Source organism: Polypterus senegalus, chromosome 13 (genome assembly GCF_016835505.1).
Source record: "Polypterus senegalus isolate Bchr_013 chromosome 13, ASM1683550v1, whole genome shotgun sequence".
Taxonomy (NCBI): Eukaryota; Metazoa; Chordata; class Cladistia; order Polypteriformes; family Polypteridae; genus Polypterus; species Polypterus senegalus.
Genome location: NC_053166.1, coordinates 121563685 through 121583762, shown reverse-complemented (window position 1 = coordinate 121583762; position 20078 = coordinate 121563685). Strand labels below are relative to the sequence as shown.

The following is a 20078-nucleotide window of genomic DNA, read 5'->3' as shown; positions in this document are numbered from 1 at the left end:
GAAGTGACATTCTGCATCTGTCAAGCGTTGTAAGCACCTGTTTCATCGATAAATTTGCATCCAGCTTTTGAGAGTTTAAACATTCATAGACATCAAAGTGTCCACTACTCAAATCGCCACCTGTGAATCTCAGATGTTTAAGAGGCATTGGCAGTTGTCCAAAGGTGTAAAATATTTGGCCATTTCGGTACACTTGAAAGCGACAACCAAACAATTCAGCGCCAGCCAACAACTCACATGCAGATGCATAGGTGAAGGGCTTAAGCATTTCACTCTTCTAGTGCTCCTGTGTAGTATAATTATCTCCTGTACCGTCATCAGTCCACACTATGAACCTGTCCCAGTCATTCAATACATAAGGCACAATGTTCCTCTGGATATCAAGAGTGAGCCTGATATGGCCGTGCAATATGTAATAAAGAGAATGGAAAAGGCAGGTACCATCTCCGGGCATGGAAGCCACTTGGTAAGTGACAGTTCTTTGATCGATGGTGATCACCTCGATAGACATGTTAATGGGGGTACAGTTGGAACGATAAAGGAAACGGGTACCTGAACAATGTAAAGTAAGTCTAAAATAAATACACAATAACTATAATCGTAATAAACGAACAATAAAACAGCGGAGAAACCGTGGATTAAATAAAAAGGCTGTAGTTATCAGGAGGAAGACGTGAATCCCATGGCGAGGCAAGGAAGGGAATGTAGAGACCGGAGCGACGGACAGCCTTATATAGGCAGGCAGCCAACAACGTGGGAGGCAATGGGATGGGGTCCCAACACTGCCTCACACGGTAACCGAGCTGCAGGCTATAGACGTATATATGTACGTAAGTAGGATTCAGTTAGCGTTGGGAACCCGCGTACCAAATTTCTTGAAGATGGGCCCATAAGTAACAAAGACCGCTGGATAGTTCAATATGGCGGCCGACAGTGGCGTCATACCACCAAAATAAGTACGTACACCGGTTTCGGTTAGCGTAGGGAAGTCGCCTACCAAATTTCGTGAAGATGGGGTCATAAATAAGAAAGTTCAACATGGCGGACGTTATCGATCGTTATGACTGTTACGTGTAGAATTTCGAAATGAAACCTGCTTAACTTTTGTAAGTAACCTGTAAGGAATGAGCCTGCCAAATTTCAGCCTTCTACCTACACGGGAAGTTGGAGAATTAGTGATGAGTGAGTGAGTGAGTGAGTGAGTCAGTCAGTGAGGGCTTTGCCTTTTATTAGTATAGATTGATGCAGAAAAAGCATTTGATCGTGCTCATTGGCTATATTTACAGTATGTGAAGTTCTGAGTTAATTTAATCTTAAAGGACCCATCTGTAAGGCTATTCTGTTATTATATTCAAAACCTTCAGCTAGAGTTTTTAGTGGGGCTGTTGTCAGCTCCTTTTGACATTTCAAATGGGACTAGACAGGGTTGCCCTCTCTCACCTTTAATATTTGCTCTCGTTATGGTGCCCTTAACTGAGCACATAATCGGGGGATTCATGGTGTTCACATTGGCCCTGCAGTACATAAAATTGGACTGTATGCAGATGATGTTCTAATTACCTTTACAGATTCTTTTAACTCCCTGGAATCGTTTCAGAAAGTTAAAACTAAGTTGACTTCTTGTTCTTATTATAAAATTAATGACACAAAATGTCAGGCCCTTAGTATAGCTATCTCTGTCCCTATACGTTCAACAATGAAAGCCAAATTTAAATAGAATTGGAATAATTCTTCAATATCATATCTGGGTATACCATTAACAAATTCTTCAAAGGAACTGGTAAATAGTAATTTCCTAAATTTATCAAATAACATTCATAAAGATAATAAGCGTCTTAGCTCATTGTCATTATCATTGTACTTCCAAAGATCTTATATCATTTTTGCACCATTCCTTTTTTGCTTCCTAGCAAAGTTATAGAAACCTTGCAAAAAGATATATTTAAATTTATTTAGAAAGGCAGTAAACCATAATAAATAGATCAACTCTGACAAGACTCAGTCCCTTGGGAGGTATGGCAATTCCAAACCTGCATGACTTCCACAGAGCAGTAATACTAAATCAGCTGAGACAATGGTGGTCTCTTGACAGTTCTAAACATTGGGATCAAATAGAGCAGTACATAAGTGGATATCCAGATTTGGTAGATGTGTTTTGGCTTGTTCAACTTGGATGTAATTTACTTTTCTTTTTCTTAACTTAAGTTTCTTTAGGAGTGCTTTTTGGAAGTATTGTCGACATAAAAATAAAGAATTTTCTCTTCCTCTTAAAATGCTTCCTTTAACGATATTTCAACATTTAATCCCAGATTTAAATCTTTGGACATGGAAGCAAAATGGACTTAACACATTGGCCTACCTTTTTTCCGTCAATCGCCTTCACTCTTTTCAGTATCTCCATGAACACTTTAATATTTCATATAAGGAATTTTATAAATATCTTTAAGTACGCAACTATATTAACTCCCACTGTCTTGGTCTTATTGAAAGCTCTACCTCCTTTGTGCGATGGTTTACAGATCTTTCTTCTAAAATTAAAGGAATTAGAACATTTTATTCATTACTAGATAACAGAGGTCAATTTTCAAAATTCACATCTATCTTAAAATGGGAAAAGATCTGAACTGTTTTTCTGATGAGCAGTGGCTCTTGGCCTTGGCTACATTACACAAATCTACACATACTGTAGCATTACACATACAGTATAGACCTTAGCTTGAAGATATTTTATAGATGGCATCTCATTCCTGTGATATTAGCTAAAGCTTATTCAAACTATTCCCCTTCAGGCTGGATGCAGTTTGGCAGAAATGATACTCTCATACATATGCGGTGGTCCTGTAAATCAATTTATCATTATTGGCTGGCAGTTTAGAAATGTATCTCATACTCTTTACAATTGAATATTAAATTAATTCCTCATTTGGCTTTGCTTGGATTGGGAATAGATAACTATCAACCAAATTGTCACATTTTTATTTTACAAACTTTATTTGCAGTAAGACTGGTTAGAGTTTGACATTGGAAATCATCCATTGCCTTAACATTTTCTGATGTCTTGGAAGAAATAGATCTCTGCACTGCTTTTGAATAAATGACTGCAATTAAAAATTATACCTTCCCTAAATATAAAAAGGCTTGGTCATACTGGTTTAAAGGCCTGTGTATAAAATAAAGTTACTACTTTAATTAGGTATTGTAGACTAAACTTTATGATTGCACATATTAACAAGTATTCAGTCGGTTTGAAGAGGTAAGGCTACCTTTTTTCTCATTCCTTCACTACTATAAATGTATATGTTACTAATAATGAATTATTTTTTTTTTTAGTTCACTGTTCTATGTAACTTCTACTGTATATTTTATGTAACATGTAATGTTAGTGTTGCTTTCCTCTGTACATTGGCTTGCCTACCATTTAATAAAATTCAGTAAAAAAAATGCAAGTTGAAAGTCTAAACTTCAATCACATAATGATTGCTTTATTTCAAATCCATTGTGGTGTTGTACAGAGCCAAAATTATGGAAGTTGTGTTACTGTCCAAATACTTAGGGACTTGCCTGTTGATGGAATGGTGAGGGTGCTTCAAACAGAGGTTTGGGAACCAACCCCATTATGTTAGTCTTCTTGCATAATAAGCTTATTAAAAAAAAAACCCCAAGACATTTATACCTTTTATTGTATCAGTAGTTGGCCTTATTCTAATTTTATATAACATTCTCTTGAACAAATGAACACATACCACCTTGTTTTAAAAATAATCTCAAGTGGCCTAAAACTTCTGCACAGTACTGTACATATCCCTATCCATCCATTATCCAACCCACTCTATCCTAAATACAGGGTCATGGGGGCGTCTGCTGGAGGCAATCCCAGCCAACACAGGGCACAAGGCAGGAAACAAACCCCGGGCAGGGCGCCAGCCCACCGCAGACATATCCTTATAGTAATCCTAATTAAACAAAGTATGCAAGAGGTGTGAAGCAGCATGTCTCTGAATACCCCATGGACTGTGGCAGGATTGTGTATGGGGTCCAGCTGCACCTGTCACATAAGCCACAGAGCATCAGTTGTTTGGCAGTTAACAGCTGAGTAAAACAACCCGCCATGAAGCAATTTACTGTGCCCTGCTTACAAAGGGGAATTTTATGTGTCCCTTTTACACTTACACCAGGAGAAACCATGAACATTAACCAGGCTCCAGGTTTTTTGCTTCCGTAAGCAAGGCGTTCATGTAGAAGTATCCTCTCCATTAGACAGCAAATGTAAGAGATGTTCATATAGAAACGTACATGCAGGAAATGTTGTTTCAGCTTATTAACATCCACCTCCAAAGCACTGCATAATGCAGAAAATGAAGCTGCTTTCATTCATTTATTTATTTTTCTCTCATTATGTGTTGATATTTTCAATTGGCATTTGCTATAATCATCATCCCAAACTAGAGCAAGGCCTTTAACTTCGCTTGTGGCCTAGTGGTACACTTTTTACTCCACTTTGGAATTATGACTGTGTGATACAAAACAACACAAAAACATGGTGTTATCATCTGCATGATGGCACAAGTCACAAATAATGACTGGAATGTCTCCATGGCATTGCTTAAAATTACTGAGTTCCAGCTCATTCCACTTAAGAAGATACCCCCAAAGTACAAAGTCGCATGGGCAAATCCAGGAAGTCTTACAAAAACTAGAGCAGGAATAAAACAGCAGTGCTAATTTAATGGCTCTTTAGTGCCTTGGAATCCTTAGCTTCTCTGAAGACAAGACATGAAACAATGTTAAAAAAATAAAAAAATAAACATACTACAGCACCGGGCTCTGCCTTTGTTCAGTTACCACTGTATTTGTCTAGCATTTCACATTGTATTACCTCTTAGCAAACAAATCCAAGGCAGGTAGCTAGAGAGGACTGTAGAGAGGAAAGATGGCACAAACTACAAAAAACAGCATTTTAAATTTAAAACGTTTTACTATACAAAATGTACAAAATGTTTTACATTAACTTTTATTTGTTTTTGCAAACACTGAGAAGCCACAACAAAATTTGTGCATTCTATTGCTGCAATTGAGAACATTCGATATGCTGTAAAATGTATTGTTGCTATCATTTTAAATGTGCAAGTTATTCAGGGAAAAATTTTAAACTTTCTTTAAGAAGCCCACAGGTAAAACCTTTACAAAGCAAAAAATGGCAGCTTCACTGCAGACACTTTAGACAGGTCATCACAAAAGTAAATTACGAGACTAAGTAAAGTAAGCAGTACAAAGAGGAAAAGCATGCTAACACATTGACAAATGGAACACATAAATAATAATATTTCAATACTAAAAAGTCTGCCATAAACACAAGACATTCTTAATTTGCATAATTTAAGTACATAGGATATACCTTCCTCAGGTCATACAGAAGCCAAAACTATCAAACAGAATTTATTAACTGCATCATCCCAGGATGACAATCTAGGTTTTTTTATACCAACTAAACTCAAAAGAACCAGGATTGTCTGGTGCTGACCTTCATATTCTTCTCCAAACTCTAGGTGACCAGTCATTTGATTCTACAACTCCTACTCTCTACCATTATTTCACTTTTAAATTATGGCTGATGATCATCTTTCTTCACTCTTGCTTTTATAAAACTGTTCCTCCATCATTAACTTGCTAACTAGCTCACTGTATGTGTTTTCTCACAGGTATTTATTTCTTGTTTCTATTGCTTCTTTTGTTATTGCACCTGTAGACTGATCAGCTGAATGGTTCATTAAAACTTATTTAAATAAAAGAGTAAACTATGACCAAGTATGCTCATAATCCCACTATTATAAAAAGACTGATCCACTACCAAAACCACTGATCGACTATATCCCAGCACAAATGTTTCATTGGCTAAGAAGTATTGAGAGCCACATACAGTACAACATAAAATACTGCTCACAATTCATATTTACAGCAGCCTTGTTACACCCAATATACAATATACTTTATCAAAGAACATGAAAATGTCTATTTGATAGACATACAAGTGCAGGACAGAGGAAAGAAATTACATTTCTCAGCACCGGATAGCAACTTCTGTAAAATTCTTTCAGAATGTCTGTACTAAAAACTATACAAACCCGACTTTAAAAATACTTTCACTCTTAAATTTCCATTAATTGACTTCATTAAAAGTTAAAGCTTCTGCAGATAAATTATAATAAGCACGACTAACTGACTGGCAATCAGTCACTTCCATTTGAGAAGGATTCAATTCTTGACAGGAGTGGGGAGTGTAATATTGCAGTGTGGCAACAGGCACTCCTGAATTTATGCTGAAGATACTGTACATGCAGCGAAGGCTGTTAGAGTCAAAACTGCACTATAAAAGTTATCAGAAGATAACTGCAGTACTAATTTCTTGATATCTGCAAAGATTAAAATTGGGCAAACAGGTCAGTCCAGAAGTTGCTTGAAGAAGGTCAGAGGTTACAAAGAGCCCAAGAATTCTTTTACCTGTGAAAAAGAAAAGCAAGAAGTACAATTTTTAGATAAACATACACATTAAATGACTGAGATAAAAAAATGTCATGTTAACAGTAAAATATTAAAAATTCATGAACTGACCCATTGTTTGAACCCATGTAATCTAATTACAGGGTGAAAGGTGGGCCAGATCCTATCTGGCAGAAGCCACAAAGCATACAGATAAAGTACCAGTATGCCACAGGGTATGCTCAGGTTACATAGGTTTATTTTTAAGTAACAAATCAGTCCAATCTGCATAACTTTCAGATGCAGAAGGAAGATCCACGTAACCAGAAAAAAAACAGAAAGGGTAAAATCTTGAAACACCAGAGCAACCAACCTACAACTCAAAATAAAATCTCTTATCCAAATGTTTTTCTTTACATTTACAGATGTAATATTAACAACTTGCTTTATTAAAATAACTTAATACTGTACAGTCATTTTTATTTATAGCACCACTCATACTGACACCCAATCCCCTTTACATCCAGTATGGTCCTCAAGGGTTCCAGTGAAGGATTGGTGTTATTTCAGCATCACATTTGGGGGTAAAACTTTAGAAGCATGGCTGAATAACTAATTTAACACCTTTAACATTTTTTTCACGTATTTAAAAATTTCATAAAGTTTAGAATTGTGCCTTTCTTGGCAGTTTACTACATAATTTTTGTAGGGCTGCAACAACTAATCTTCATAACTGATAATCGATTATTGAAAATGTTGGCAACGGTCACTTTCATCAACTAGTTGATTACATCATTAGTCTGAATAGGTTCTGCCACTCAATTGCATCATTACTTGATTCAATTGTGCACACATTTAAAAAAGGCAGATTGTCTTCTCTGACACTTGATTACTGTGTTGACCGAAGACTTCCAGAAGTTTTGAGCATTCTACTCGGAATGCAAAAAAAGAAAAAAAGGTTCAGTTGCAGAATGTGTAGGTTTGACCTCGTATGGCTGAGAGCACAACGGTGATGCACAAACATTTGAATAAGATACACACCGTTACAGCCTCTGTTGAGGAGAAATTACAATTTCCATGATCCCAGTAAGTTGAATGTTACTTCAGTGTTATGGGATACAGATATATAAATACAATGCTTGCCAAGCTAGGAATAAACAACATGACTTTCAGTTTGAAGTGAGGAATATAATTCGAGTCATAGTTCAGCACTCTACAGTGCAAGTAAAATACTAACGTATGTGACAGAATTTCATGATAGGTGACTAAAAGTTATGTGTCATTCAGATTTTTCACATGCCACATTTGCGTTTTTTTGTTTTTTTTTTTACTACGGTCATTCTGGTGTAGCACTATGCACGTGCAAACATGTGTGATGGTAGTGTGCATGCGTTTACAAAAAATGGTTACAAAGAAAGGCAAGTGCCTGTATTAGCAGAATTTTTTTTCAGTTTCATGAGCAAAGAAAAATTCAAAAACTTGGCAAGAGTGCAGCAGTGAATTTCACAGCACATCAACAGTCACTGAAACTTCACTCATTCCAAGTCAAAAGATAGAAGCATGGTGGAAAATAGCCAGCTAGTCTGGAACTTTCTATCAGACTTCAACTGGCTTTATGCAATCTGGTGGAAGATGCAATAAATGTGCAAGTACTGCTACAGCAAGCCTAATTTAGCTGGTAAAACATGTTGTGGAAGCATCACACAGCATCTAACAGTACACTCCTAATGGCAACTGACATGCACCAGGCTGCGACAGTGTGTTGGCTGCAAGCAAGTCTGCCAAAGAATCTGTGGCGGTAAAAGTTTTCCAGACATAAAAAGAGGAATGATGATGTAAAAAGATAGGAACTTCAGTTAAAATAACAGTTCTTCTGTCATGGAATATTGTGGTGCTCAGATTTTTACATGATGCTTTGCCAGTAAACCATCTCTTTCACAGAAACTGAAAAAAAACAACTTACAATTGAAATTACATATTTAATTTGGAAGTGTTAGTTTAATGTTATTCTGAATACATAACCCAAATTGTGGGTTAGTTAATTTATTGAAAAGTGTTGTGATTTAAGCATATGTTGTGTGTGTGTATTCATTGCAGAACCAAAGCCAGAAGTGATACTAAGTGTTTTATTTCTATTTATTTTCAATAATTTTATAAATGTTGCACAAAAACAATTTTGTTTAACATTTCTACAAGTAAGTGGCACGGTGGTGCAGTGGTAGCACTGCTGCCTCGCAGTTAGGAGACCCAGGTTCGCTTCCCGCGTCATCCCTGCGTGGAGTTTGCATGTTCTCCCCGTGTCGGCATGGGTTAGGTGCATTGACGATTCTAGTGTGTGTGGGTGTGTGTGCCCTGCCCAGTGTTTGTTTCCTGCCTTGTGCCTTGCGTTGGAGGCTCCAGCAGACCCCCATGACCCTGTAGTTAGGATATAGTGGGTTGGATAATGGATGGATTAATTGATTATTAAACAAATCATTAGCTGCAGCCCTAATTGTGTGGGCTGTTGGGATAACAACATAGGTACTTTAACTTCAATGAAAAGCATTGTTATATTGCTTTAAAAAGTAATTGGACCGCATAACGCACATTACTTTTAATGTGTTACGCCAAGCACTGCTCCAGAGATTGTGCTGTTGAGCCTAGCACTGCAAGTTTAGCTCACCAATATAAATTTAGAGATTGCTGAAAAAAATGAGACAGACTATTTCAACCAGGAGAAGGAATAATGTGACCACCCAAGCATCTGCCTTGCTCTGGCTGCTTCCACCATTTTCTTCCTGTGGCTACTGGATGCTTGTAAGAAGCAAGGACCAGTAGGATAGAGTTGTCTTGAAAGAGTTTACAAACAATGAATGGACATCACCCAGTTCCTCAATGACCACTACCCTGGTCTTGCTATTTGCTACATAGCATTTTAGAAATTGAGTTTCTATGTATAACCGGGTCATTAAAGCACAGTAAAAGCGCTCTGTCTTTACATTTCACATATATTCCCTCTCTCTATATTCTGGTTTCCTACCACACCTCAAAGATAACTATGTTAAGTTAAACAGCAACACTAAAAGTTCCACAAGTATAGGTTTATAGACCATGGAAAGGACTAATATCCCACCCTGGATGGGTTTCTGACTGCTCCCATTTCAGCCCTAACAATCTTCAACTCTATATGACCCATTTTTGAATAAGCAGGTCCAGAAAATTTAAGGAATATTTTAAAGTTACATATTGATGCTGAAATTTGTTAATCATTTGTGTGTACGCATAATTAGAGATTAGTTTGGCTGTTACCTTTGGTAGCTTAGAAGTTTGAGATAAGATATTTCTTAGGGTAATAAGCAACAAACACACTTAAAACTAAACATAGTAGTTATGTATTAAAACTCATATAACAAATTACTTTACATTTTTTTCTACAAACTGCAATATTAAGTCACTAATTTGTGTATTTGGCATTTATACAAACCTATATTATGCATATATTTCCCAGTTTAGGCATATCAGCTGCACCAGAAAAAAAACAAACAAGTGCTCAAACACAATTAAACCTATTCTATGTAACAGATTAGTTTCAGAAAACATTAATAACGATTTAAGGTTTAAAATTGTGCTAATTTTACATTAATCTTAAATATGTAAATTTAATTCAGACTAACAAAATAAAATATACCTTGTCTAAGAGGCCCTCTTGTTTTATTTTGTCGGCTTTAAATTCATCATTTACATCCAAAACTAGCACTGGAAGATCTTTCAAGTATTCAAAGTCAAGCCTATAGGGAACAGAGGAATAGTAAAAATGAAACATAAGAAAATAAATTTCATAAAAGATAGAGTTGAAAAAGGTGGAAAAAGTTAACTTACATTGTTGTCCTATTATATAGCCAGCACTCGTGCTTATAATGCAGTTTCTCTAGGTAGTCAAGTTCAATGCCTTGTTCCTCTTCACGGCCTCTGAGGTGAAGTCTCTGCATGCATTTCTGTAATGTTAGACAAATTAGACTATTAACTGCTAATCACAACCATGACTAAACTATTCAAAATTGCCATTCCTTAATAGGAATGTTAAATTAGTCAAAACAATAAGTAAATATTCAAATACATTCAAAGTTAGGTTACCAATTCTGGGTGTTAAACATGTATTCAATTCAATGAATTGTATTCATAGTGATATTCAATCTGATACCCGTACTCCTTACAAACTCCTGAACAAATTACTCAATAACTTTTTCCAAAACAAAAGTGTATGAATGTAATCGGAATTTCATTAAAAGGATATTTTAAGAACAACTTTGATCAAAACAACTCAGACACTGGGAGAAGTGATTTAATAGTAACAGTACCTACAATAGGCCTGGGTAAATATTTTCCGATTAATTGTTATTTCTCATTTAAATGATTCAATATCGATTTTTAAATCTCAAGATTGATCTTGTGAATCTCTATCCTGCACAATTACTATATCTAGATTTTTGCTTATCATCATTTTTGGCATTTGATCTAGTAGATGTTGCTATTCCACCTGTTGAGGCTTTCTACGTAAAAAGCACTTTACTACTTCACATAAAATGAGAAGGGTCTGGCAAGTCCAATAAACGTTGCTTTTCTTTAAGCATGTGGCTAGCTGGTGGAAAAAAAGTCTGTAACACCCAGCCAAGTAAATGTCCAATTACAGGAATTTTCAGAGTAGCCTTTGAAACCAATCTGAACGTGTGCACAAAGCAGCCGGCGTGAAGTATCTCCATCAGGTGTACCACACAGTTCATATTAACAGAGTTGTCAGTCACGACGGTCAGTTCTTTTCTTTTAGGTTCCACTCATCCAACATCAGCACTAGCTCCTTGTTTTTTGTTTGAGGAGGAACTGTGGGGACATGTTTTCAAGACTGATTAATGTGACTGCAACACGTGAGCAACTGAAGATGTGTAACTTGTAGAATTATAGAAAAACAAGATTTTAAGATTTCAACATTTTAAAATGTCCAATAGGGGCATAAAATTACCTAGCAGTTTAGTTGATGGGTGTCTACATGGAGATTCATAGGTTATTGAATAACATTTATTATTTAAGAAGCAATATTTGATTATTTTACAATATTATTATTTGCAGATGAAATTGATGTTTTATAAAGTAGATGCCATTGCATTGTATTAAAACAAGATGTCTCCCATAATGTGTGGACTCTGAAACATACGTTAGTTAAATTATGGTGAATTTTGAATGAGTGCAGTGTCGTGAAAATGTTTTGTCTTTTTTTAAAGAGCAACGAGTTTGCTCCACATCTTTGAAATACTGTCTTGACTGTTCATTACTAACTAAATATTTCTTCTTAAATGTTATTCCATGCTTATGCATATGCTATGAAGCCAGACACCTTTAAAACAGTGATAGTGAAATTTCTCACATTATATTAATGTTCTCTATGCATGGTGAAGTGAACTCTAAAAAAGACACCACTTTAAAATATATCAATGCATGCTATTTCAGTCAAGATAAACTCAATATTGAATCTAATCAGGGCATTGTGAATCAGAATCAACTCAAATAAGGACATCAGTGGCAATTCCCAGTCCTACCTTCAAGCTAATTTCTTCATTGTTGTTAGAACATTCAGTTTAATATGACCGTGTATAGCAATAACATCTTATTATAAATTATGGAAATAATTTATTCAATACAAAGTAACAGGCAAAACATGGCTTGTTTATCTTTAAATTTAAATCTTCTTTTAGCAGCAAAATGAAAACTTCACATGAAGATATTATCAATAAAATGAAGTCCATAACAACTCACCTGCGGCTCAGCTCTTAAATAAATTATCCCATCCAGCTCAATTTGTGATTCAAACTGGTTTAGAAGCCAGGCATGCCAATCTTGATATACAGCCCATTCAGTTTCATTTAAGTCTCCAGACTCAAACAAACTAGAGGCAAAGACATACCTAAAAATAACACAGAAAGAAATAAAATATGTTGTAGCAAAAAAAAAAATATTATAACTGTTGCTTTCTGTTAAGAATAACAGTAGAAAACAAAAAAGGTTAAACTGGGGACAACGATTTAATTTTTAATTGAGGTGACATGGTGATTAGCACAGCTGTCTCACAGTTTCAGGAGACTAGGTTCAAATCTTAAACACATTCGTTGTCTGTATGTTAGACAGGAATTACCTTATGACAGGTTACACAGATGCAACAGGAGACTAATTGTACACAATGAAAATTAAGTTAAATCATAGAAGGAGTTGACATTAAAACTTTATAACCAGAAGAAAATAGTTTAGGTTAACCAGCAGCACTGTGCTTACCTATCACTATAAACTGATCTTTCAAAGAATTGTACAGGATGTTCAGCCTCACGCAATTTTGGGCAAACAGGGTTCAGCTGGGAACGTACTCTGCTCAAACAGGCATAAGTCTGGAAAGTGTAAGCCCAACGACTTGGTTTGTCATACAGCATCTGAAGCAAATTACCACCACTCTTTTGAGAAGTAGAAAGTTCCTAAAAAGAGATTTTGGAGAAAGGACATTTAAGATACCCAGTAAGTTAAGCAGAATTACATTTATGTAGGCCCACCTTTATAGATAATTGCATTTTTTCTTTCTTTATTAATGACTAAAAAGGCAGTAAAAAATTATATATATAATATAATATTTAGTCAAGAGTATCAAAATAGCATTATGAAGGGGAGCCTCATCCCCATAAGAGTCAAAACCACCTGAGAGCCAGTGAGGTCAGGCTTGTTGGGGATCAGAACGGGTGAGGTGCTGAGGCATCATCCGCTGCACTGCAGCTCCATGGCATGCAAAATGTATTAACGATCATGGAAAAAAATAAATCTTTGTTTTTAACAGAAACATTCCTGTCTCTAGACTGATCGACTATGTACTCTTTAACCTCATTACCATTATTCCTGAGATAACTCAAACAGCTAGTTGTAAAAACACCACCTTCCCCAAGTTAAGTTGTCTTTTGTGCACAGCAGCCATTTGCAGCAGTAGGACAGAAGGAATGCAGAATATGAAGAGCATTAAGAACAGAGACATTTTTCCTTTTGTTTCTTTAGAAATTGCCAGTGACTATAATATACAGTAGATTCCAGTTCTAGTGATAGTGAAGCAGACAAAGGTATTGACTTTGCTCAAATGGTAAACTCTGTCACCACTTCTGAATGTCTGTAGAAATATTACACATATTACACAGGCATGTGTTGAAATCAATAACTAAACAAAAGTTTGGGAACCATGGTTAGTCCATCCAGGTCTAAATGCTCGTTTTTGATGATTCAAGTTGAAAGAGAAGCTCAATAAATAAATACTAACCTAATAAGTATAAAGTTCAGTATATTATCACATATACATTTTCCCATTACTTTGTGTGTGTACTGTCTTGTCGACAAGCACATTTACTTGAGGCCTCTTGTGTCTACTGAGCGGCACACAACAAATACAAAATCCAGGCCAACACTGTTGGCTTTTTTTGCACTCAGTCTATAGAATTCAGGAGGCTGAGGTTGACACATACAGGTCAACAAAATTACCAATTGACATGCCTTATGGAGAGCAGCTCATGACTAAAAAACACGTGTAAAGGTATTTATATTGTGTTACCCATTACAGACAGTAATGAGAAATCCCTTTTGAAAATAAATCCATTTTGTGAAGCACTGATAGAGCGATTTACTTAAGTCTACATACCTGAACAGAATGCTGCTACTGACAAATCATTTATGGTTCAGAAAGGTTATTTGAAAATGAAGTGAAACAATTTGTTGGCACTATGTCTAATCTACTGTACAACCCATAAAGTTTATTAGAGGTTTGACAATAGTCAGCAAACTGGCAAAAACTAAGCCTGCTGTGTTTGTATTTTATTTAATTTTTTTAAATAAATGGTACTCATTCCCACAGTTGAATTAGACAGAGACACTCATTTCTCATGCATGTACCGAAGGTCATGCAGACCTATGTGATCTTACATGCATACTTTATTTATAAACAGCTTCTGTAAAAAGCCAAATTTCCTCCGGGGACAAATATTCTATCTACTGTCTTTGTAGTCAGCAGCACCCCTTACCAAAATATTGTCCCCCTACAACCTCATAAGGTGGTAGAACTTTTCAGTGCTTAAATGCTTACACAGTGATACAATTCCTTCATGAGCGGATATACTACCGGGTGTGCTACAGAGCATGTATTTAGTACATCATGGCTCACTTGCAGCCCAACAAAAGCATGCCTCACAAAAGGAATACTAGTCCTTCATCATAATTCATTTACACAAAAATGCAATGTGCACGTTTTGCATTTTTTGTATGGCCTTTAAGTGTGTTACTTTCCTGAACAACTCTTGCATGTTTATTTAATGTTTGTTTTAATATTTTTATGCACACTGTTTACAAAAGATTGCAATACCTATTCTATTAACATTTAATGGCATGTTATGTAACGGTGATTGAAAAATGGAAAAAAAAAAAGTTAACTGGATTTAAAATTCTTTACTTTTTATTATTTACAGAACTTTACTCTTATCTTTTACAAAAGATTGAACTACTTGAGATATTTGAATTTAATGAGTAACATTTTTATTTTTTTTTTCCATCAGTGTTAAATGCATTGCAACTTATTTAAATAATTTTTTATTGAGTTACGTGATTATATACTGTATTGGGTATCAAAAATGGTATTGAATTTTAATACTTTTCTTAGTATTTTATCGAACTTTAAAATTTTGTTATGACAGTCCCAATACACATTTTTAAATAATTTAACTGCATCAAGGTGTAAAAATAATGCATTGTAATGAAAGAAGACAGTAAAGCTAAGCGTACCTCAAACTCATTTTCTGTGGTCTGAACATTGCACCATTTTGCTATTGGCTCTGGGACTACTTCCCACTCATCAGTTGCTTGCTCCAGCATTCGAACAAATGTAGACTTTCCTGCAGCTGTGAAATACAAAAAATAAATAAATTAATAAAACTATGCTGTGTTTAATATAATCTATATAATATGCAAAAAGAATTACAAACGCTTAAACAAAACACTCTTGCTCAGGGTGCTACAGGAGTAACTTTGGAGACAGTACAATTATTTTAAGCACAGGTAGTAAATCTGACTAAAATCCAGAAACTAGTCACATAAGTGGAAAAGAGGGCAGAAAGAAAAGAATCCAAAACAGAAACCTCCAAAAACAGATGTTGCTTAAATACACAGTGTATTACATTATATGAATATAAGACAGTATTTCAGGACCTAACATGCACTTCTTAAACACATTCCTGGTCAATTGCAAAGCTCTTAGCCAATTTGTCCTGGGTACAAGGCAGCTCTGGACAGGGTGACAGTATTAAGTGAAAAGTCTCCACAATAAACCAATTTTCAGTACAGTACCAACAAAATTTATAGAGGGTGAGATTTTACAAGTGCCTGCAGAAGGAGCAGTAGAAAACAGTGCATTTTTATTTTCAAAATCTGAAATAGGCAGCCCCACAACATATTTTGTCTTACTATAGGCCTAACTATTTCCACAACGCAAAAGGTACAATACTATGTTTTTAGAATACGGACTCTTTAAAATATCATACACATCAACATTATTTAATAAAGGTTGCAATATTTAATTTAACTGTAGTAACGGAATAACTTAAAATATTGCCCCCAGTACACTAGAAAATAAAGGCACGTGGCCATAGAAAAAAAAATATCCCGCAAACGACACAAGCAAAAGAAATTGGAACTCCATTTATTTATTAGATAGATAGATAGAGATAGAGAGAGAGAGCGCCGCTTGTCGTTAGCATAAAGTGAGCCAATAGTATTACTGGTGCCGGTAAAGAGAGGGAGATGGGGGTGACTTTGGCGAGGGCGCGCAGCGATTCTTTCAAAACGGCTTTTGGCGCCAACGTTCTTTTAAAATCTTCAGGTCGTTGTTATACGCGTTGCATTATATGACGCTGCATTCTATAATAACTTTATTCCAATAATTTCTTCAATATATAATTTTCTTTAACCAGCTGTTCAGATGCTACTCGTTATAATGGATAATCTAACCTGAATTAGAGATAAGGAAGCACAAAGTAAAGAATCGCATTAATTTTCTGAGATCGAAACGAATTTACAAGTAGATCGTATTAAAACATACACCATACTCTAAGAAAACGTTGTCTGTCTGAGAAGATACATTACTTATATCCAAAAAAAATCTAACTTACCAATGTTGCCCTCTATTGAAATCTTTTTCACTCGCTTTTCAAAGCTGTTGTCAAAAATAGGACTGACACACATTCTCTTAGGTGGTGTGGCCATAATTTAAAAATAGTTTTTGAAAATGTCTTAAATGAGTTAAAATTTTAAAAGGCGCCTTGCCCGCTCTCTTTACTACCCCAAACTATTTAATTGTGGCGCTTTATCACTGAGGCGCCAAGGACTGGTTCTTTTCGTGATTCTTGTTGGGCGGACTTAAGGGAAAGCCAATCAGAAACGGGAAAAACACACGCTCATAATGCCAATCAAATCATGACAACCAATTAAAACCAGGACACTTTAAAGTCAGTGACTTGGCACGTCCTAATGTACATGCAAATTACTCTCCGGTTTCAATTTTTTAAAGCAAAATGGTGTGTCTTTTTAAAGTAAATGAAAAATGTTGAGATCGCGACTGACAATGTTGCTACACTAGGGATTTATTCATTTGTTTATATATTTTTAAATGACCAATACAGATTTAGAAAATGTATGACTGATTCAACGTTTCTGCTTAAACCGGCAAAACTCCCGGAAGAATCTTCTTTATTCATTCTCGTCAGAAAAATAAATTGCGTTTTAACCTTATTATTATTTTGGCGGTTTGTACTTCCCAGGTGTTTAGGTTTCTTGTGCATCGATGTTAACTGTGATTTATTTGTTTTATCGTGCATCCTGTCCATCCGTGTTGCTTTATAACATGCACAATTCAGAAAGGCGCTATATAAAAAATCTTTACATTATTTCTAATAATTTAAACACAAAATCATCGGATAAGGTGACGTGACACAATTAAATACATTCAGTAACACCACAAAATCACATCCGAGAAAATAAGAATTAAATATTACTCGTTGGATAACACGTGTAACAAAGTGTCATGTTCTTCAAAATAAGCATTTAAGCGGAATGTAATTTTTTGCTCTTCAGTCTGTTCATTATGTAACCTGTTAGTCAAGTTCAGGTTCGCTCCTCCTCATACTACTAGACGGAGCGTCCATTCTTTATTAGATACTGACACCAAGACATTTTTTAAACTGTGAGTTAACTTAGCCAATTTATTCTTTACATTCGGGGCAGTTTATTAAAAGCAGGCTCGGTGTGGCGCAGAGCGGAGATTAATCCTAGACTAGCCATTACTTCAGATCTTCGGGCGCAAGCATTATTATTATTATTATTATTATTATTATTATTATTATTCAAAGATAACCAATAAAGACACCAAACACTACTAAATCCTAAATTTTCATAGTTAAAATTTGTTTATTTGCATGCACAGTTTCAGAGTCCAAAGCACATTTTCACGGCACTAGACAAAAGGCAGGTAGTAAACCCAGATGTGGCACAAATCAATAGCAGGACACTTACTTATACCAATATTTGCCAATTTAGAGATGCAAATCAACTTACTATACACATTTATGGATGTATTAGGAAACTGAAAGAGTATAAAAAAAATACTATTTCTGAAACCCACAGTATACAATTTAATGAAAATTTCATTTTCAAATCATGTCTAATCTATTAGAATCCACTTCCGGGTCATGGAGGACTGGGCCTTATCCTGAAAGTACTGGGCACAAAGCAGGAAATAGTCCTGGAGAAGGCATCAGTCCATCTCAGGGTCCACTCATCTATCTACCTTCTGAATACATTATCATTACCTGATAATTTTCCAGCATATAAAACAAAGTAGGGTAAGGGCAAAGAAAAAAGTTCATATATATGAAATTTTGTAGACAAAATACTACTTTTCCACAGCTTCTTACATATCCTAAAAGTCTACTAATGCCAACTATGCCCAGTTTACAGCCAGCCACTTTTTTTGGCAGCATGACATTTTACATGCGTAAGCTGTCAAAGATATGAGCTATCTCTGTACCAATTAAACCCTTTGGTTATACAAAGTCAACATCCTTCACACATAAAACATGTACTAAACAGCTTGGTTATCCTATCCTGATCTGATAATTTCATATTGCACGCTATAGTTGATAATTGTATGTTGCACGCTATAGTTAGAGTTGTCAGCAGCAACATTCATGTCACTGGTGACTCTTCCTATGAAGCCAGTAGAGAGATTGGGATATCATGGGAGTGTGTCATGAAGTCGCTGGAAAGTGATGTGTGGCACTCCCAATATCTCTGCAAAAGGACTAACCTCCAAATGTGTTTAGACTCCTGGTAATTCCTGTTTTGCTCTATGGTTGCGAGACATGATTGCTGTCCAGTGACCTGAGACGAAGACTGGACTCCTTCGGTACTGTGTCTCTCCTGAGAATTCTTGGGTACCGCTGTTTTGACTTTGTATCGAACAAACGATTGCTCACGGAGTTCCAAATGAGACACATTACCAGCATTGTGAGGAAACGTCAGTTACAGCACTATAGCCATGTGGCGCAATTCCTCAAGGGTGATCTGGCTCACAGGTTCCTCATTGCTGAGGACCTGTGTGGCTAGACCAAGCCGATGGGACACCCACGTAACATATGGCTGTGGCAGATAGATGGTGGGACTGGATCAGAGGGTGGAACTGGACCGCATGTCTGCCTGGGGGTTTGCCAACCAGGATCCCAAACCGTTTCGTTCTGTGTTGGGTACAGCAACGTGCTGTACCAGTGCATGCTCCCCAACCTGACCTAACCTGTTACAACCAATTAAGAAGCTATAGATCAGTCAGTAGGTTTTTTAACATAGCCTCCAATTTCAGTAAATCTAAAGCTTACAAAGGTTTTAAACACATCAGAAACCGTAGGCAACTTATTAATGTACACACATAACATCAATCATATGAAATTACTTTTGATTTTACACTATCTTGCATGTAGCAATGCTAAAGCACCTGTAACTCACGGCAGAATTCCTGACATCAGCAAGAATGGCTCTCACAGCAGAACAGAAATGAGGACCTTCACCATGAAATATATCCTGAACAACTGCCCCCTAGACAAATGGACATGTCTATACTGATAGCAGACAGTGAAAAAACGGTGGCACCGGAATATTTATCTGGTACTCAGGAGGCAATGAAGAATGGCTCTTCTTCACCACCAGCTTTTATTCCCCCAATTTCAAGGCTAATGTTGCTGATATTGGATTGGTGCGGGCAATGCAGAAAACAGCCCTGACACCTATAACAATGTCATGTTCTTTACAGGCACCCTATTTGAAATGCAGGTGCTGCAGTCTGCTACAGACACAGAGATGAATGTTATCTACCACTCTCATTTTCCTATACGGAAGACAAACAGGCATTCTGCATTGGACTCCTTCAACTGCAATGTACTAGGCAATGAAACTACTGACAGATTGACAAGGGATGGATCTATAAAAAAACAGAAAGACAGCTAGGACCATCATCAGGG

General features: G+C 36.1%; 1 protein-coding gene across 1 annotated transcript; it reads right to left on the bottom strand.

Annotated features, from left to right (window-relative positions):
* Window positions 1-4963: 4963 nt before the first annotated feature.
* LOC120543118 (deoxycytidine kinase 2-like) lies at window positions 4964-16901 on the bottom strand. Its single transcript, XM_039775994.1, has 7 exons — window positions 16683-16901; window positions 15301-15416; window positions 12778-12971; window positions 12265-12412; window positions 10336-10451; window positions 10145-10244; window positions 4964-6498 (listed from the first exon to the last, which is right to left on the bottom strand). Exons 1-7 carry the CDS (start codon window positions 16774-16776, stop codon window positions 6472-6474), a joined length of 795 nt encoding a protein of 264 aa, XP_039631928.1. The 5' UTR covers window positions 16777-16901; the 3' UTR covers window positions 4964-6471.
* Between the last annotated feature and the right edge of the window lie 3177 nt (window positions 16902-20078).

What these genes read in the sequence shown, in the direction of transcription:
- LOC120543118 (XM_039775994.1), bottom strand. Translation starts at nt 16,776, where the DNA reads ATGGCCACACCACCTAAGAGAATGTGTGTCAGTCCTATTTTTGACAAC. An exon ending in AGATCAGTTTATAGTGATAG is followed by an intron (nt 12,413 to 12,777) that starts GTAAGCACAGTG and finishes TGTTATTTTTAG; the next exon opens with GTATGTCTTTGCCTCTAGTT. An exon ending in CTATATAATAGGACAACAAT is followed by an intron (nt 10,245 to 10,335) that starts GTAAGTTAACTT and finishes TGTTCCCTATAG; the next exon opens with GCTTGACTTTGAATACTTGA.